Below are 21202 nucleotides of genomic sequence, written 5' to 3'. Positions count from 1 at the left end.
TCTTTTCGAGTTTTCTTGTATTTTCGATGAATATGGAGTGTTTGAAATTGTAAGATTTCCTTCAATTTTTAAGGATATGCCGTATTTCCAAAATGAGGAGACTTGATCCCCCTTTTCTTGGTTTGTACTAAAGTTATAATTACCTGACACATTTTATCGTTGAATAGACTAACTACAATTCCAAGTAAATAGAGGCTTCCGAATAGAATTTTATTTTTCACATGTATAATGTGTGTGTAATCCTCGAGGGATCAAGTCTCCCCATGTCACTGTTGTGTAATACTACACGCACAGAAATTTGGTGAGGTTGAACTAACAAAATGGTTTGTTGAGTTCAAACTTCAATGATAGTCGGATTAACAAAAACTATTTATCGGATCAACTATCACTTTTAGTTAAAACGACAAAATGTTATGCAAATCAACAATCACCTTTGTTGATAATGCGTATATTTTGATAAGTGTGTACAAAACTTAACAGTGTATTCGCGACTACGAAGTTGTCGAATGTGCGTGAAGGTTTACGTGAGAAAAAACGAGAGGGAAATATTTTTTGCTTTTTTTCACGCACATTCTGACAGTTCCTTACGAGGTTTTTCATTAGAGCGACCATGAGAGCGACAAAGTGTTGGAATCTCTTTTACCTTCGTAGTCGCGAATTGTTTTGTCGGTGCAAAGTTTGAGGAAAGTGTTATAGAGGAATGGCCTGAAGCCATGATCAAAGAAGCCTATGTTAATTAAGTTGTTTGACATTATACTTTTCTACAATTATTACTGTTCCAACCTCCGAAGTAAATAGACCTAAACTACAACTAGTCTTTAATTCATTGGAGTTGTGACAATTGGCGACGAGAAGTTACTCAGGAGAATCCAGATCAACCACGTTTGAAGATGTCCAACCAGGATTTGAAGGACGCAATTCTCCGGCTCACCGAACTGGTAGCAAGTCAGCAACAACAGATATCACTGATCAACCGGGCCGGTCAAGTCAACCAACCGGGAAGCGAGAGAATCATCGAAACGCTGGCCACGGGAATTGAAGATTTCTATTACGATCCTGACGGTGGAGTATTTTTCGACGCTTGGTATGCCCGTTACGAAGACGTTTTCAAGGTCGACGCAAGAATCTGGACGATCCGGCGAAGGTGAGGCTACTCTTGAGGAAGATTGGCACCAAGTTCCATGAGCGGTATGTCAACAGTATCCTGCCCAAGCATCCTCGCGATTTTGGCCTGGACGAAACGGTCAACAAATTCAAGAAACTCTACGGCCGACAGACCTCGCTCTTCAACGATAGATACCGCTGTCTCCAGTACATTAAGAACGATGCCGACGATTTTTCAAGTTACGCTGCCTCCGTGAACAAGCACTGCGAAGCGTTCCAGCTTTCCAAGCTTTCGGATGACCAGTTCAAGGCTCTTCGTTTTGTCTGCAGCCTACAGTCTTCACGGGATGCAGACATTCGGACACGCTTGATCAGCAAGCTTGAAGCTGAAGAAACTGCTCCTCCGGCGGAAGGTACGAAGCTGACACTTGAAAACCTTGTCGAGGAGTGCCATCGGTTCAACAATTTGAAGCAGGACACGAAAATGATCGAAAAACCCGTTCCGGAGAAATCCATCGTCAACGCCGTTTCATCGAAGCTTGCGAAAAAGAAGAAACCAAAATCTCCATGCTGGCTATGCGGTGACCTACACTTCGTGAAAGAATGCTCATATCAAGACCATGTTTGTGGCAAGTGCAAACGGAAGGGGCATAAAGAGGGATACTGCTCTACGGCGGAAACGAAATCCAGACCTGGAAGAAAATTCGACAAATCGAAGACGAAAGAGTATGTGAAGTCTAAAGGAATTTCGGTGAAGCGTATCGACCTCCAAGGAAAAAGGAAATTTGTCACCCTTGGAATCAACGGAAATCAGGCGACGCTGCAACTGGATTGTGCATCGGATATCACGATTATCGCTACACCGTCCTGGGAAGCAATCGGGAAACCAGCTATCGAAGCCTCGGAGATCGCAGCTATCAGCGCTTCCGGTGACAGAATCAACATCGTTGGCGAGTTCAAGGCCCAGCTTACCATCAAGAATTCAACAAACGAAGGTATTGTCTACGTGTCATCAAACCCAGATTTGAATGTCCTTGGAATAGACACAATCGAACTGTTCGATCTGTGGGCTGTACCCTTCAATTCGCTGGTGAACGCTGTCCATCAAAAGCCGCAAGACACCGTTGAGAAGTTCCGTTTGAAGTTCCCCGAAGTGTTCCAAAGCTCACTTGGTAGGTGCACAAAAGCAAAAGTGAAACTATACCTGAAACCCGATGCCCGTCCAGTGTACTGTCCAAAACGACCAGTCGCATATGCAGCACTTCCAAAGGTTGATGCCGAACTTCAACGCCTTCAAGACAAGGGAATAATCTCTCCAGTGAAGTTTTCCGACTGGGCCACACCGATAGTCGTGGTCCGGAAATCAGACAACGTGTCCGTTCGAATTTGTGGCGATTACTCTACCGGACTGAACAATGCGCTAGAATCAGATGGACACCCACTTCCGCACCCAGACGATATTTTCGCTGATCTTGCAGGCTGCCGATATTTTTCCCAACTCGACCTTTCGGATGCGTACCTACAAGTCGAGGTTGAGGAGGAATCGCAAAAGTACCTGACCATCAACACTCATCGAGGACTGTTCAAATACAACCGCTTGCCACCTGGAATTAAGTCCGCCCCCGGTGCATTTCAACGAATCACCGATAGCATGGTCGCCGGCATTCCAGGAGTTAAACCGTATCTGGATGACATCATGATTGCCGGTAGGACTAAGGAGGAGCACGACCAACGTCTCAATGAAGTTCTGGAAAGGATCAAGGCATACGGATTTCATTTGAGGATGGATAAATGCCGCTTTGGCCTTTCACAAATCAAGTTCCTAGGACACATCATCGATCAAGACGGCTTACGACCAGATCCAGCGAAGACAAGTGCTATTTCGCAGATGCCAGCTCCCAAGAACGTGTCGCAGCTTCGATCATATCTTGGAGCCATCAATTATTATGGACGTTTCGTCAAGCAAATGAAGGATCTTCGAGCACCCATGGACTACTTGCTGAAGAAGAACGTTAAGTGGGAATGTACGGATAGCTGCCAGAAATCGTTCGAGAAATTCAAAACGCTGCTGAAATCAGACCTGTTGCTGACCCATTTTGACCCAAACAAGGACATTATTGTCGCAGGAGATGCATCAAAAGATGGCGTAGGCGTAGTTATTATGCATCGTTTTCCGAACGGATCAGTGAAGGCTATTTCGCATGTTTCAAGATCTCTCACCGCTGCAGAACAGAATTACGGACAAATTGAGAAAGAAGCCCTGGCTCTAGTGTTTGCTGTAACCCGCTTCCGATGCTATTCGGTCGAAAGTTTATTTTGCAAACGGATCACAAACCGCTACTCAAGGTGTTTGGAAGCAAGAAAGGCATTCCTGTATACACTGCCAACCGACTTCAACGTTGGGCTCTAACACTGATGCTGTACAACTTCGACATCCAATTTGTGAAAACTGAGGAATTCGGACATGCTGACTTGCTTTCAAGATTGATGAAGTGCCATGAACGAGTCGACGAGGAGTATGTCATTGCTTCTATACAAATGGAAGCCGATGTTCAAGCCGTTCTCAGTGATTCCACATCAAGTCTACCAGTTACGTCAGAAATGATCGCTGCTGAAAGCTCGAAGGATTCCGCTCTGAAATCAGTTATGCTTCACATAAACGAAGGTTGGCCCGAACATTCCACGGAGATTAGTGACCCAGCCGTCCAGCAGTTTTTCACTCGCCGGGACAGTCTTCAGATCGTCCAAAAATGCATCATGTTCGGAGATCGAGTTGTTGTTCCTGTTCGTTTTCGGAAACGCATTCTTCAGCAGCTACATAGAGGTCACCCAGGAATGGACCGGATGAAGTCGCTTGCAAGAAGTTTCGTCTACTGGCCCAAGATTGATGATGACATCGAAGTACTTGTCCGGTGCTGCAGATCATGTGCTGAAGCTGCCAAGTCACCTCGCAAAACGGATTTGGAATCGTGGCCTGTTCCATCGAAGCCGTGGGAGAGAGTGCACATCGATTATGCTGGCCCGATTGACGGTTTCTACTATTTTCTGGTAATCGACGCTTTCTCAAAATGGCCGGAAATTTTTCGTACACGAAGCACTACCACATCAGCGACGTTGGACATACTTCAGGAAATCTTTGCAAGATTTGGTAACCCAAGGACACTCGTTTCGGACAACGGAACGCAATTTGTTAGCGCCCGCTTCAAGCAGTTTTGTGATGAAAATGGAATAACGCACTTGACAATTGCACCATACCATCCGCAGTCTAATGGACAGGCTGAACGCTTCGTAGACACCCTTAACCCTTTATAAGGCAGTGGCAACTATATTGCCACCTACTGTTTGTATTTTTTTCTGTTTTATAACAATTTATTTCGAACTTTTTTTACGCAAAATTGGGACTACTAACAACGCCTGGTATTTTTTTGGTACGAAACAAAGCTTTTACAACAATTTAGGAGCCATTTGTAGTCTCAAAAATGGCTAATTTTGACCGCGTGAAGAAAATTAGCTCAAACTTATTGTAAAATTATAGATTTGGTAAATATTTTAAGAAATAATCAAATTCTGGGTTGACATGAGCTGAACTACACAGTTTATATTATGTGTTAAGCACCAATCCACTCTAAAATCTCTATTCCGGCTTTTTGTCGAAGTCAAAAGAAGAAAAGTACCCTAAACGGGCAGTGGCAAGAATATTGCCACCAGCGCTGGTGGCCTAAACGTGCAGTGGCAACTATATTGCCACCTCAAAAGCTCGTTTTTGGGGTTAACGGGCAGTGGCAACTATATTGCCACCAGCGTTTTTGGCCTAAACGGGCAGTGGCAACTATATTGCCACCTAGATTTTTGAGAGTTTCTTTCAAATAAAAATTGTTTTGTACATGTAATCATGTATATAATCATCTGCATAATAGTATGCGATGACAACTCTTCTAGTTTTCTCGGCCTTATAAAGGGTTAAGAGAGGACTCAAGAAGCTTCGAGAAGGAGGAAAAACCACGACGTTTCAGCATCTTCAAACTTTCCTGTCCGTCTACCGGTCGACCCCGAATCGAAGCGCACCTAATGGCAAGTCTCCTGCAGAGCTTTTCCTTGGAAGAACTGTCTCTACACCGTTAGATTTGCTGAAGCCCAGGAGAACTACCTCCGCAGTCGTGAACGACAAGCAAAACAAACAGTTCAATCGACGTCATGGGACCGTGAAAAGAGAGTTTTCTGCTGACGATCTGGTGTATGCGCAGATTCACCATCGAAATGTGACCACTTGGGTTCCTGGCAAGATCATTGAGAGGAAAGGTTCTGTGAACTACAATGTACTTCTGGACAATGGTCGTCTTATCCGCTCTCACACCAACCAATTGAGGGGACGTCATCTGGAAACTCATCTGGAAACTTCCTTCGAAGATGTCGATGCAGATCATCAGCTACCATGGACCATGCTGCTTGAAGAATTCAATATTCCTATTCCATGTTCAATCAACCGCAATGATCCAATCAATGAACATCCGCAGAATCCGGTGGAAGTTCAACAACCAACCAAAGAACTGCCACCAGAAGATATACAACCTGAAGAAATGCTACCTCCGCTAATTGAAGAAGATGTTCCTGCAGACAATGTTGAAGATAATGAACCCCAACCTACTAACAACCCGATACGAAACCGAAGGCTTCCTTCGTGGCTCTCACCATATGATCTTTTCTGAAGGGGGAGATGTTATAGAGGAATGGCCTGAAGCCATGATCAAAGAAGCCTATGTTAATTAAGTTGTTTGACATTATACTTTTCTACAATTATTAAGCTAGTATGACACTCTTTGACCAATGCCAAATATTTGACCACTTTTGACAGTTAAATTTTGGCCAAGGTGTACCTGGCAAACAAAAATATTTGTCACTCTCGAAAAACGAATAGGGACAAACAGAGCCAAACAACCTGCCAAAATTTATCTGTCAAAATTGGTCAAACATTTGGCGTCTGGGCAAAGAGTGTAATAGCACCCTTACTGTTCCAACCTCCGAAGTAAATAGACCTAAACTACAACTAGTCTTTAATTCATTGGAGTTGTGACAGAAAGGCTCATCAGCTAGCCGGAAGATTCCCCGACGCTTCTTTGATCAAAAGGTCGGGGTGATGTGGGTTCGAAAGTCGCCGCCGTACTTGTTCTTAAGTATTTCATATAAAATTAACTAGAAAAAGTGCCAAAATAATACTAAATTATCAGTGTTTTGGAATCTTTGTAGGAATTTTCACCTTCTACACCCGGTGCAACAGCTTCCCAGTGGAATCCACTCAGTGGATCGAGATTCTTCTTAACCCGAGAACCCCTAAATGAAAATCACAACCCTATGACTTATTACAGTGGTTTTTCGATTTTATCACGGTCAAAAAAAAATTTACCGTGAATTCAGCGAAACCGTGAATTTGGCGAAATGAAAAATAAATGAAAATTTTCTGTTAAAAATTAATAAACTACAAAATGTTTGAATTGTAATTCACAGCTTAAGTAATCTGTCAATGAATGTATTGTTCAGGCGCTGTCCATGCACTACAGAGACCCATTTCGGGTAATATCCAACAACCATCTCCCCCTGTAGACTTTCGTTCCAACAAAATTGTGAATGTTTTCATGGACCGAAGACTTTATCCAGATACCCCCCCCCCCACCTCCTTGAAGTCTATGTAGTTTATGTACGGACCAACCGTGTTTCGGAGTCAAAACTTACGAGGACATTGTACTATTCTCGCGCTTAGTATCATACAGGCGTTTATACAATGATTGATTTGTTCTTCGATTTTCTCTTTTGTTAATAACTGGGCTGGTAAATTATTTCCGGTTGTTTTCGTTGTTCTAGAAGCTTGTCCTAGTCGTCCATCACCGAAACATACCAAGATATTATCCAAACATTGAACGTAGTTCTCGGAATAATCCGAAGAGAAAATCGATGAAGAAAAAACGATCATTGTAGATATGCCCGTATGATACTAAGCGCGAGAATTAAAGAAGTTTTTTTAGTAGATTATCGAAAGTCTCTTTTATATATGTAGCTGTAAGAAAAAATCAGACAATTTACTAAATGGAATTGCATTTATTTCAATGAACGAGGTAATGGAAACTAAAGCAGCAATCATGAATGTGAAGAAATAACAAATGGTAATCTTGTCAAATTTATTGTGAATTGTCTTATAAAGTTTATTCGTCAAATCTTCAAAGTTTCCTTGATTCAATCAATCGTGTTTGTATGAATTGCTTCCCTACCGGTTTTCGTTAATTAGACATTTACAATCTATATTTTTGAAATGGTAAATGTGCAATGACCAAACATCTCTATAATTTTGTTTTAGGGAAATCGAGGAAAAAAAAACATCAAAATGAAAATAAAATATTAATCATTTATGAAAATTATTTACTCGGTTTTATATTTACTCTGAGATTTAAAACCTTTGTTCAAAGAAACCTATTCCCACATTTTTCTCATACTAAAGGTCAAATATTCCAGACTTTGGAAAGCGCTAATAAGAAGTTTCACAATCAGGGAATGTCTATAAACTACTGTAACCGTTCGGTTCCAATATTAACTTGTTGGCTCCACCATCAATCCTTTTGCCCAATTCTCCCCTACAGAAACGTACACACTGGGAGAGACACACTCACGGGTTGACAACACCAGCGGCAAGTGAGTGAGCGTCCCCCTTTCTCGAGATTTACCACGCTATGACAAATCGATTGATTCGAGCAGTTTGAACATGGAAAAACATAATAGCTCACAGACCTAGTGGTTTAGTGTCCAATCCACAGATGGCGATACAACGTAAAGGGTGGACAAACATGGCCCTTAACATTAAATTTATGTGTAATAGATGTTATAAAAGCGGCAATGATCGACAAAAGAGCTCTCTTTGTGACTTTGATCCTCGAACGGAATCGTAGTGCGCGCGGTTATTGTAATAAGTCGAGGTTAGAAAAAAAACCTCTTTTGTGGTGTAAAGTTTTATAATTTTTGTGTTGTATCTTTGTTTAGGGTCGAGTACAAAGGATCGTTATAAAACAAGTATCCGTACAACAAAATGTGTTAGTAAGATTAGTGAATGTTTAGTAAAAAAGAAACTGTTTTAGTATGGTTAGTGTGTTAATGTGTTAATTGGTAAAAATTGTATCCTAAAAACCTAATTTGAATTAAAATTGTAGCTAAAAGTATGTAATTCTACGAACAAAAATACCAACGAAGACAAACAAATTAAAAAGATACGAAAAAGGTAATTATTAGACTAGAACAAAATTGTGAGGTTAGATACAGTGACGTCGCAGGGCATTAATACTTGGTGGTCAGGTCCATGCAAGGGGCCTTTTTCTTTTGTGCCTTTTTTCTAAAACAGCCAGTTCTCTACCACGGCGGAGAAGTTCACGGAAGAACCCGCACGAAGTTGTGAAGAGGCTGTGGAAATGAAGCGAACGTTGTGCCCATTGTAGATGTTCGGCAGGCTTTCCAGAAACCGCCATTGTGTCAACCCCGAGTATATGCCCGTCATCGGTAGTGCACTATTCGACCGCCATCTTCCAAAAGTCCATCGGGAAGATATCTGCCAAACACGCCGTAACAATTCTCGCCCAAAGTCTGGCAACCCGTCCGCACACCTGGACGAGCCGACACCAGTGATGACGCTGGTCTTCGACCGGCTACCCCCAGCTACCTCATCAACCAGGATCCGGATCCACGTCGAGTATCCAAAGAGCATGCAAGTATAGACCCCTTTTGACGTCACCAATAAATGATTGTAAATTGTAATTAGCTTCCGTGGTAGCTTATTAGTAGAAAGTGCAACCCTTAATGTGAAATTCTTACACCACTTTGCCCCGTTTTACCGAGTTCATAACGGAACTTTCAAACCTCGCCGTTCGGGGATTCCAGTTCTCATTCCATTTACAGACGTTGCCCAGTTATGTTTGTCCGTCCTTGATTGTTTAACCGTTTGTGGAAAGGAGATTCGTAAATTATCCTGTCCTGCTTGATTCTCTCATTTGTGGCCAGTGTACAGTGGGAAAGGAATGTGTTAAACGACCCTGTAGATCCCTATCCCATGAGCTTCCGAGTTACAAATTGGCGCCCAACAAAAATTACATTCAAACCCCATCTGCTTCCGATCTTCCCGGAGAGGGAGGTAAAAACAGTGTCCTGTTTTGCAAATTTCTTCGTTCTTCAAACGAAGGGTAGTAACTACAAGAACCATGAAGAAGTAAAGAGGCAGTTTGTTCAATCGTCCTACTGCTTAAGGTACGATGATCCCGATTCTAGAACATACGGATGTCATTTCGGAATCGCGTTAAAACTCTAGGAACGATATGAAATTCGCGTGAGGAAACATTATAGTTTTTTTTTTCAATTTAGATCGTATTTTTCAATCCGAGTGTGTCATCCGTAGAATAACAAATTTTCTATTTTTAGAAGAAGTGCAGAAAATCCGAACGCGATCGCGATATGAACGGTATGCCTAGTAGAAGACTGAGAAGTTCGCACGACCGGCGTGCAACGAGATGGAAAGACCGATCTGTCCAGCTCTCATCACTGTCACCTAAACCGGTAAGAGATGCCAATATTATCGATAATCGCGTCATACCCAACCAGGTTCGCCGTTTCCGAACCCGACCGAAATCGAAGTCGATTGGTCGCGGCAATCGAGATTGCCGATCCGATCAAAACCGCGACGCGAGACACGTAAATTGAATCGGTTTGGTAGACCGTCCGTGAGTCTACCGACAAATCAAAAACGAAACGCGAAAACTTACCTGAAAATGTCAGTACTTACCATCATACTTACCGTCCATCCGTTAGTCCACAATCACGAACCGTGTCACAAAACTAATAGACAAAACACGAATATCCGCGAAATTGTACGAAAACGCGAAACCGTCGAAAAAACGCGAAATTTGACTCCCAGTTTTTGAAAATATTCGGAGAATTTCCACCAATATAAGTGGCGGAACTCCGAAGGCCAACCTGTGAAGTTCTTTCCAGAGTGCCCGTTCCCAAGAAACCCCAAAACCAATCTTTATTCGGTGATTCTGCGTACTACCGTTAAAGTACGATAATAATAGCAACTTTTTGCTCGGGTCTATCCGTAGAACCTGAGGTTACCGGTCCGTCGTGACCAGGAATCTGTAGAAGTAGGCTCGGTCATCACCGGCGACCAAACCCGGTACGAGCTCTACAAACCGATTTAGTGGGACCAGTTCGAAGAGAACGAACTGGCGATGTCAAAATATCCCACGCCGTACGTTCAATGGACGATTGAAGTCCAAACACCTAGAATCAAAAATCTTTCATCGATGAAAGTAATCAATTGAGTCGTAATTGATAGATTACTTACCATTCACAGGTCCGGACCACTTCTCAATGGATGCACTGTCGCATACCTAGAAAAGCATTGAATCGTTAGGATACACAATACTATTGTTTACAAACACTTAGCTTACCATGGCAAATCGCTCAATCGTCTCCCGAAGTAAAACCTCTCCATCGAACCGATTCCGAAACAGACAAGAGAAGCGTCGACCGGTTAATGATTCGCGAATCACGGTTCTTTTCGAGCTCATCCCGAGAGCTTTTTATTCACGGACACAATTTTGCACTTGTTGCCGAGAATCGCGATAATTTTCGTAGCCAAAACGTTCGAGATAGTCGGCATCGCGCAAACCGTCGTACTCGCGTAAACGTAAACAAAAATATTGATCATCTGTTTTCAATGACAGCTTTCAACACAACAGTGTTGGTGATGAGTTACTACTCAAATGAGAACCTTTTCTTCTCGCGTGAGCGACGAAGGTTAATAGGGTGTACCCGCAAACAGACAATAAAACTTTTTTAATTCATCAAATCAGAAATGATGTTGGTTGAAATTATTAATTCCCTTGAATGATTGTTCTATGCAAAATGAACTTCGTTCATTTTGAGAGAGGAACGATGGGGTAATGTAACCGTTCGGTTCCAATATTAACTTGTTGGCTCCACCATCAATCCTTTTGCCCAATTCTCCCCTACAGAAACGTACACACTGGGAGAGACACACTCACGGGTTGACAACACCAGCGGCAAGTGAGTGAGCGTCCCCCTTTCTCGAGATTTACCACGCTATGACAAATCGATTGATTCGAGCAGTTTGAACATGGAAAAACATAATAGCTCACAGACCTAGTGGTTTAGTGTCCAATCCACAGATGGCGATACAACGTAAAGGGTGGACAAACATGGCCCTTAACATTAAATTTATGTGTAATAGATGTTATAAAAGCGGCAATGATCGACAAAAGAGCTCTCTTTGTGACTTTGATCCTCGAACGGAATCGTAGTGCGCGCGGTTATTGTAATAAGTCGAGGTTAGAAAAAAAACCTCTTTTGTGGTGTAAAGTTTTATAATTTTTGTGTTGTATCTTTGTTTAGGGTCGAGTACAAAGGATCGTTATAAAACAAGTATCCGTACAACAAAATGTGTTAGTAAGATTAGTGAATGTTTAGTAAAAAAGAAACTGTTTTAGTATGGTTAGTGTGTTAATGTGTTAATTGGTAAAAATTGTATCCTAAAAACCTAATTTGAATTAAAATTGTAGCTAAAAGTATGTAATTCTACGAACAAAAATACCAACGAAGACAAACAAATTAAAAAGATACGAAAAAGGTAATTATTAGACTAGAACAAAATTGTGAGGTTAGATACAGTGACGTCGCAGGGCATTAATACTTGGTGGTCAGGTCCATGCAAGGGGCCTTTTTCTTTTGTGCCTTTTTTCTAAAACAGCCAGTTCTCTACCACGGCGGAGAAGTTCACGGAAGAACCCGCACGAAGTTGTGAAGAGGCTGTGGAAATGAAGCGAACGTTGTGCCCATTGTAGATGTTCGGCAGGCTTTCCAGAAACCGCCATTGTGTCAACCCCGAGTATATGCCCGTCATCGGTAGTGCACTATTCGACCGCCATCTTCCAAAAGTCCATCGGGAAGATATCTGCCAAACACGCCGTAACAATTCTCGCCCAAAGTCTGGCAACCCGTCCGCACACCTGGACGAGCCGACACCAGTGATGACGCTGGTCTTCGACCGGCTACCCCCAGCTACCTCATCAACCAGGATCCGGATCCACGTCGAGTATCCAAAGAGCATGCAAGTATAGACCCCTTTTGACGTCACCAATAAATGATTGTAAATTGTAATTAGCTTCCGTGGTAGCTTATTAGTAGAAAGTGCAACCCTTAATGTGAAATTCTTACACCACTTTGCCCCGTTTTACCGAGTTCATAACGGAACTTTCAAACCTCGCCGTTCGGGGATTCCAGTTCTCATTCCATTTACAGACGTTGCCCAGTTATGTTTGTCCGTCCTTGATTGTTTAACCGTTTGTGGAAAGGAGATTCGTAAATTATCCTGTCCTGCTTGATTCTCTCATTTGTGGCCAGTGTACAGTGGGAAAGGAATGTGTTAAACGACCCTGTAGATCCCTATCCCATGAGCTTCCGAGTTACACTACGTAGATTCTTAGGAGAGGAGGGTTCCTGACCAAAGTCTACGATAATTTTATATGAACAAAAGTCAACGAGGGGGTCTCAGATGGCCAAACATTAGTCTACGCAGATTATGGACAACGCCTTATATTTTATGTTGATTTAGCTATGTTTTAGAAAAGGCGTGATAAAAACGAAACGAAAAGCGTGATAAAATCGAGAGTGAATTTGGCGAGTAGTGAATAAAATGACTAGTGATAAAACCGAAACGCTACTGTATAAGTTTTTTTTCGGTCAATTATTGGAAATTGTAAACAAAATCATGGAATATATAATCAGAAATAAAAAAAACAAAAACAAATGAATTTGCTTTTTTATAAAAAAAAGAAGAAATAACAAAGCTACGAATGTCTAATTGACAAACCTGTTTGTCACAACCTCTAATTTTTTTGTTGAAATAACAATCATGTCAAATTATGGTGCTAACAAACACGTTTGTTAATGCAACAAACATTTCGGGTTGAATTCGACAAAAATGTTTGTTAGCCCTCAGATGACAAACATGTTCGTTGAATTTGACCCTACATTTTGTCAATCGTACAAACAATTTTTCTGCGTGTAAGCTGAATTAATTAAAATATGTTAACAACAGCCTTATTTGAATAAATAAGTTTGAAAGTATTTTATTTAAACTATGTGCTGTGAAATTTTGACACGATTTGGTTCAATTTTCACAAAGTTATTGAGATTTTTCGGAATCGCCGAAAAGATTTCTGAAGGACTGAATACAAACCATCAGCCGTTAAAAAATAATGCAATGTACAATGGAAATCACTTGTAGCCAAAACATAGTCGTTTGTCTAGGAGTAGTTTTGGAAAAATTATGCTAGAAGAAAAATGTTTTTGATTCCGAGCAAATATGCGGGGAACAAGTCTCCCCAGAGATCAAGTCTCCTCAGTCTCCCCTACCCTATCATATACATATTGATAATTACAAATTTTCAATGTATTCTAAGTGGTACACATGGTTTTCACATGGTGTTAAATTATGCGCACACATGAAATGAGTGATTGCAAGAGAGACTAACGTTAAATCATGTTGGTGTCTTCGGCACATATGTTCCTTGCATTACAATGGAAAATATTGATGATCTGATGCTTTATTTTTAGGAAACTTTTAATTCTGAAAATGTGTGTATTGGAGCGACAGTGGAATTTGAACACCCATGTGTACCACTTTCAATACACTGAAATTTTGTAACACAAGTTTACAGCATTTTTGAACTCGGTAAGTTGATGATCGTTTTTGGTGTATAATCATGCCCTGAGTTCGAAAACGCGAAAGAAAAAAATTACAGTAGAGCGGATTTTTTTCGACTTTCCATGCAAGGTTGATGAATTAAAATCGACTTTTGTTCTATTTTTAAGCAAAGTCGCTTACTTTAAACATCTCATTCTCCGTAATCAATGCTCCGATTGATCTGAAATTTATACTGTAACTCGCCTACATATGATATGTCAAAAAAACGTCGAGAAAGAATTTATAAGTTGGTTTTTTCTTATTAAAAAAAAAAATACATTTCTTCAAAATTTTTTGAGAATTTTGCTAAAATTTAAGAAGATCGTCCCGAAAACTCGCCAATATCATGAATTTCATCAATCTGACGCAAAACCTGTATTCAGATGATCGACTGGTATTGTATTCAGTTTTTAATTTATGGAAAAAGATTTAAAATTGGTTTAACAAAACGCAATATATTTGAATTTTAGTAAAATACATATTTTGAAAAGTTGCAAAACTCGATATTAAGCTAAAACTCAAAAACTGTTCTATTTAAAATTTTTTGAAGGTCGGTTTCGAAATCAGCACTAAATTGTGCTTCAAAAATTTTGGTCGTTGACAGAAGTTCACGATTTTCGTTTTATTTTGTAAACTTGTGTAATTATCAAAGTGTATATGATAGAATATACACTCCCGTTCAAAAGTTTGGGGTCACCCCCTCAAAAACATGTCATTTTTTTAGGCCCATATCTCCGCCAATTTGCGTCCAATTTCAAAACCCTAGGTTTCATTCAAAAGAAAATAAGTCAAAGAAACTTTGAACATGATTTAAAAGAAACTTTTCCAAAAAATTTTGTATGTAAACTTAACCCAAAGTTGCCAAATTTTCTAAAAAATGAATATAAACTTACGGCAGCGTCGCTGGAAGTTGGGTCGACCAAATTTTAAGATGGAAACGGTAATATGACCCATTTTCTATTATCTTTCAACTGCTTTTTACAGAACTTAGCTAAAAAATCTAGAAAAAAAGTTTAAGTAAATTAATCCTTGATGTCATCGACCAGAAGTTTGGGGTCACCCCTCAAAATGCTGTATCGGCCAAAAGTTTGGGGTCACTATCGTAAAACATGGAAAAGTGATTTGTTGATATCCTTGTCATCTTTCATTCAATTTTAATTCTTCTTAGCTTATTTGAAACAAAATGAATGATACTTACTGCATAGACATTGAACCACACATATTTGTTGAAATTTACATACTAAAACTTAACGTAAAGTTGCCTCATTTTTTGAAGTGTGGTAAAATGTGCTAACTTTACATAACATTTTTATATACAAAAATCGTTAAATACGTTTAGTTGAAGACATCAAACGTAAATTTAGTTAATTATCTTTGAAATGAGCCAAAAATAATTAAAATTGAACTATAGATGACGAAGATATCACCAAATCACTTTTCCATGTTTTACGAAAGTGACCCCAAACTTTTGGCCGATACAGCATTTTGAGGGGTGACCCCAAACTTTTGGTCGATGACATCAAGGATTAATTTACTTAATAACTTTTTTTCTAGATTTTTTAGCTAAGTTCTGTAAAAAGCATTTGAAAGCTAATAGAAAATGGGTCATATTACCGCTCTCATCTTAAAATTTGGTCGACCCAACTTCCAGCGACACTGCCGTAAGTTTATATTCATTTTTTAGAAAATTTGGCAACTTTGGGTTAAGTTTACATACAAAATTTTTTGAAAAAGTTTCTTTTAAATCATGTTCAAAGTTTCTTTGACTTATTATCTTTTGAATGAAACCTAGGGTTTTGAAATCGGACGCAAATTGGCGGAGATATGGGCCTAAAAAAATGACATGTTTTTGAGGGGGTGACCCCAAACTTTTTAACGGGAGTGTACCTCCAGTATGCTTTAGCATAAGCAGATGGAGGTACCCATTGTGATATACAAACGTGAGAGTGTTTGGAGTTATCAAATAATCCTTAATAATCTTCACAGCATGAGCATTTTTTTGAATTAGTCTACCGAAACTCATAAAAAAATGTCCAAAAAAGTACATCTTTGTATATCTGCAAGCTATTATTTTCATATTGTAGATTATCAGCATTCATTCTTGCTTATAGATAGTTTCTGTAGTTTAGGGAAAATTTTACCCATTATACTAACCATGAAAAATAAACTCAACCCATAGGGGTAGGCGGGGCAATATGGACACCCGGGGCAGAATGGACACCCTCAATATTTTGAAGTATGCGAACTTTTTTGAACTTTTAATCACAGACAAACAGACGTAACACCTTGAACAATTTTTATGCACGCCGAGGACCTGGGATCGAATCCCACTCCCAACATACTCACAAAATGTGGGTTCTTCCTTCGGAAGGGAAGTAAAACGTGGGTCCCGAGATGAACTAGCCTAGGGTTAAAAATCTCGTTAATACAGACAAAAAAAAAACAATTTTTATTGAAACCCATTGCCCAGTTCACACTACCATCACCTGGTGGAAAAGTTGCACGAATCAGTGTGTTGTGCCATATCGTCAACAGAAGGCGCTAGTGTGAAACGTCAAACGCATAGAAAAACGATGCCCGCGCCTCTGGTTGTGGAAGCCATAACTATGGAAATTTAAAATGATCGTTCAAAGCGTGGTCGAAGAAAATTTCGCAAGTGTTACGTCTGTTTGTCTGTGTTTTAATGAATGGAGAATATAGTCCATTTGTCTAAAACGTAGTTTCAGGAAAGAAACATTTGAAATTAAAATTATACTTGATTTTACACGAAAAAGTTGCGTCCTCCGTTTTATGTGCATGGAAATTATAATTTTCACACCATCTAAAATAAGATTTAGTGATTAATTTAAGGTACACCGGGGCAAGTTGAAACGGGTGGGGCAAGATGAAACACGAAGTTTTGAAATAGATTTCAATACAATATGATTTTTTTTTTCTCTCGCCAAAAGATTGATTGAATCAAAAACTATGTGTTGTGGCATTCAAACTGTTTGCCATCATTGGATAACATTATGTTAACCCGCTGTTTCATCTTGCCCCACCCGTTTCAAATTGCCCCGGTGTACCTTATTGCAGGTCGATTAAAACCTGATGTTTCTAGAACACATGCAAGTAGTTTTGCTGTATCTACATGCTCAACATGTTTATATTTTCTTCTTTATTATATCAAAAATCAAGTTTGGAAATATCTTCTGCTGACGGGGAAAAATGGACACTCACCTTTTTGAAAGAAGCGGCAAGGAAAAAATATAACCTAAATCACAAACCAACCGAATTCTTCGATTTCAGTATATTTTCAGTTAAATGTTCACTATAGTAGACACAGGGTGAAACAAATTGGTCAAAAAACGACAGCAGTGGAAAATAGTTGTTCTAGGCACAGCTGTACATGCCGACAAAAACGAAGCTTTATCCAAAACAGCCTGAATTTAAATTAACTGAACAGAAATGAACTACTTCGGCGTATTATTCATCCATAATAGTTGTTTTGTAATGAAATGACTTTATAGGTGTAAATAATGTAAGAAATTCGTAAAAGTCTCATGGTGTCCATATTGCCCCATGGGGGTGTCCATTCTGCCCCGTATGCTTGAAGACGGTCATGAAAAACTAACATTTTTCATAACATTTTTTGAAGTGGATAAATCATTTTTCTTCGTGAGCATTCTTATGCAATAGATGCTAAATAAACTTTAAAAGGATACATGTATAACAAAACTAAACTTTTTTGACATCTTGCCAGGTAAAGTTGGCAAAAACCTTAGGGTGTCCATATTGCCCCGCCTACCCCTATCACCCTAAAATTGATTAAACTCATGTCAAAATAATTTTCATATGTCGAAAACATCACAATAGCATACACCAAGAAGCAAGACGTGTGAAAATTTGTTGAAATTCAGAATTAATTGCTGAGTGGAACTTTCGATCCGAGGCCCGCAGGGCCGAGTCTCATATACCAATCAACTCAGCTCGACCAACTGAGCAAATGTCTGTGCGTGTGTGTATGTGTGTGTGTGCGTATGTTACAAAAAAGTCACGCACGTTCCTCAGCCGTCTGATATCCGATTTGGATTCTCTCTCTCTCTTCTTGGCGTAACGTCCTCATTGGGACAAAGCCTGCTTCTCAGCTTAGTGTTCTATGTGCACTTCCGCAGTTATTAACTGAGAGTTTCCTCTGCCAATGACCATTTTGCATGCGTATATCGTGTGGCAGGCACGAAAATACTCTATGCCCAAGGAAGTCAAGGAAATTTCCTTTACGAAAAGATCCTGGACCGACCGGGAATCGAACCCGTCACCCTCAGCATGGTCATGCTGAATACCCGTGCGTTTACCGCCTCGGCTATATGGGCCCTATTTGGATTCTCTTAGTTGCAAATAAAAGCTACAACTTCCTAGTAGAACCCTATTGAATATTATTACGATCGGACATTTGGTTACCGAGATATCTTTCGAAGAGTACTTTGAAGTACTATAGGTTAGCTTTTTGAGAGATTTTTGACATTTAGCATATTGATGAATATCTCAACCGTCTGTCAACCGATTTGAGTTCTCTTGGCAGCAAATGAATGCTACAACATCCTAGTAGAACGCTCTGAAATTTTATTTCGATTGGACATTTGGTTACAGAGATATCTTGCGAAGAGTACTTAGGATTTATACAACTAAACTTTTTGAGATTTTTGACCAAGTGTATCATAATAAATATCTCAGCCGTCTGTCCACCGATTTGGGTTCTCTTGGCACCACATGAAAGCTACAATATCCTAGTAGATCGCCCCGAAATTTTATTTCGATAGGACATTTGGTTACAGAAATATCTTTCGAAGAGTATTTCAATAAATTCCTTTTTTTATTATTATATTCGTTTGTTATCTTGAATGTGCTTTTGACCAGTCTATGGGAAATTATTGTTCAATCAATATTGCTGACCTCATATAAAGTGTATACTAGCAGCACAGACAGTCTGTGCTAGCAGGTTATTGTTTTCTTCTTCTTCTTATTGGCTCTACGTCCCCACTGGGACTTGACCTGCCTATCTTCAACTTAGTGTTCTTTGAGCACTTCCACAGTTATTAATTAAAGGGCTTCCTTTGCCTGCCATTGCATGAATTTGTATATTGTGAGGCAAGTACAATGATACACTATGCCCAGGGAGTCGAGAAAATTTTCCCGACCGAAACGGGTATCGAACCCGCCGTCTCCGGATTGGCGATCCATAGCCTTAACCACTAGGCTAACTGGAGATCCATCTCCAGTTATTGTTTTTGTCGGGTTATTGTTTTCAATAAAATTATAAATAACAAATTACAAATAAACAGGAATTATATGAAAACTAAAAATATGTTAAATGAAAGCTTTGAATTTATGTATTGTGGGAAAAATGCAAGAACTGGACAGCCAAAATAACTAGCTAATTCCAAAACTGATTAGCATAGTAGATATATTATTTTTGTCCTTTTTACACCATAACCATGAATACCAAGCACTTCGGAGCTAATTTATTCGACTGATTAAGAGATATTAGACAAAGTGTATCTCGCTGATTGCCTTATCAATTTGTTAATCGATTCAATTTCTTTTGGCAGTTAACAAAAGATACAATATTCCAGAATATGTAAGTTTTTTTTTTTTTTAATTCACACAAGATTCTAGAAGGTGTCTGGCATTTCTGGTAGTTTAGTCCATGGTCAAGGTCCACAATATTTTCTAGAACTTTTGGTTCATCACACAAAATAAATGTGTTAAATACAAATAATACAACAATAGTATTAATAAGTGTAAGAAGGGTTCTGTTCACCATAGGTGGATTAAATCGGTTTTTTCAATATAATTGGGAGTTATAGTGAAAAATGTAGGTGCTTTGAAAAACTACATGGGGCTGACATGCGGAGAGGGGCAGTACGGTATATTTTGTTCTCCCTTCAGCAGAGTTAGTCACGTGGAAATAACTCATTCAAACACAAACCACTCATCATCAAAGAACACAAACCGTGGATTTCTATGGTCATATCGTGTGTGAAGAATCAGTCCAATAATTGAATTGATACGCAACAGCGACGCGACTGGCAGACAAGATAAATAGTTTAAAGCAATTTACTTCGAGTCGTGCGCTTATACCTACTACGCAAAAAATGCGCATCACGACGGTGACGACGGCTTTATGGTAATAAAGTATCTTCATTTGCCTTTCACTACACGCGAATGCTTCTTTCACTTGTCGTACGTACGGTGCATATCTAAATATATTTTGGTTTACCTTGTTCACACGAATTGGTGAAAAAATAATATGTCTCGTGCTTCCGATGCATCCGTATTGTCACGACCTCAAGTGCGGCCACTTCTCATAGAACACAAATGCGCCAACAAGTTTTCATTGATCACTTTGTTACATTTTATCCACTGGCCCGCTATTCATGGATCACTAGATGATGCACTCAAAACATTACCAACAGAAATTAAACACCCGTTCACTGATGTACATTGCATAACTGTGTTCCATTAATTCACACTCGAAAAACGGCGCTGGTGGTTCATTGCAGCACGAATTTAGTCTCGTTCGCTTAACCAATATCACATCTCTAGGATAGTTAGCTTTAATTGGGGGGTCTCAGCAGCTATCAAAGGTCTCGTACCTTGGACAATCCGAACAGATTGGTGACTGTGATCCGCCAAGCTCAATCGAAACAAGCCGCGCGCACTAGCAATATGCGTGCGGTTCGGTGCAAGATTAGCAACTGACTTTGAAAGCATTATTTCTCATCTCGTACCTCTCCATTCATTGTTTCATGCGGTCGGTTTTGTGGTGCATGCTGGTACGGTACGATTGTTGCCGAGAGTAATGCTGTGATGGCATGTGTAATAATTGGAGTGAGAAAAAAAAACGAAATTGAAATGAAGCATGCACTCACACATTCAGTTTTCTATGCAAATGAAGAAGTCCGAAAAAAATGTGAACGATTTTTTTTATCCACCTGCTTCGTCGGTGTGGGTTCATTACATTTTGAAGGTCCACTGTCCGTCGTGGAGTGTGCTTCCCGGAGTTCGAAAACGTTCCATATGTCAATGGATTTCCGTTACAATTTCAAACAAGCAAAACCGCTCAATTGTCAACATAATAAATATAACGGATCGACCACGCTACTGGTGGGAAAACATGATTAACATTTCAATAGAGAGGGTTTGACGATGGATATACCATCGAATCATGCCAGTCAGTGGTGATAATGTGAAAGTATACATTTTGTTTCATTTTGCGGTAAAATGTACCGTCCGATCGCTGGTATGTATGCTAAAGTATAGGAGAGA

General features: G+C 39.8%; 2 protein-coding genes and 2 long non-coding RNA genes across 8 annotated transcripts in view; 2 read left to right on the top strand and 2 right to left on the bottom strand.

Annotated features, from left to right (window-relative positions):
* The window catches only part of LOC109421517 (polypeptide N-acetylgalactosaminyltransferase 2), a 54687-nt gene that overhangs the window by 12408 nt on the left and 21077 nt on the right, over window positions 1–21202 (bottom strand). Inside the window, exons 1-2 of one of the 5 annotated variants that reach the window (XM_062851676.1) lie at window positions 20530–20545; window positions 20154–20304 (exon numbers count right to left, since the gene is read on the bottom strand). The exons of 2 other annotated variants lie outside the window; for them this stretch is intronic. The gene's annotated coding sequence lies outside the window, so the exon portion shown is untranslated. 2 more of the 5 variants (XM_062851675.1, XM_029872370.2) reach the window with 2 other exon arrangements.
* LOC134288804 (uncharacterized protein K02A2.6-like) lies at window positions 891–4416 on the top strand. Its single transcript, XM_062854684.1, has 3 exons — window positions 891–1144; window positions 1201–3250; window positions 3415–4416. Exons 1-3 carry the CDS (start codon window positions 891–893, stop codon window positions 4414–4416), a joined length of 3306 nt encoding a protein of 1101 aa, XP_062710668.1.
* LOC115259673 (uncharacterized) lies at window positions 9499–10590 on the bottom strand. The gene is made up of 2 exons (XR_009997707.1): window positions 10472–10590; window positions 9499–10407 (listed from the first exon to the last, which is right to left on the bottom strand). It is a non-coding gene; the product is annotated as an uncharacterized LOC115259673 (long non-coding RNA).
* Window positions 11664–12306, top strand: LOC109411918 (uncharacterized). Its single transcript, XR_009997706.1, has 2 exons — window positions 11664–11776; window positions 11851–12306. It is a non-coding gene; the product is annotated as an uncharacterized LOC109411918 (long non-coding RNA).

Source organism: Aedes albopictus, chromosome 2, assembly GCF_035046485.1.
Source record: "Aedes albopictus strain Foshan chromosome 2, AalbF5, whole genome shotgun sequence".
Taxonomy (NCBI): domain Eukaryota; kingdom Metazoa; phylum Arthropoda; class Insecta; order Diptera; family Culicidae; genus Aedes; species Aedes albopictus.
This window is presented reverse-complemented; position numbering and strand designations above follow the sequence as displayed.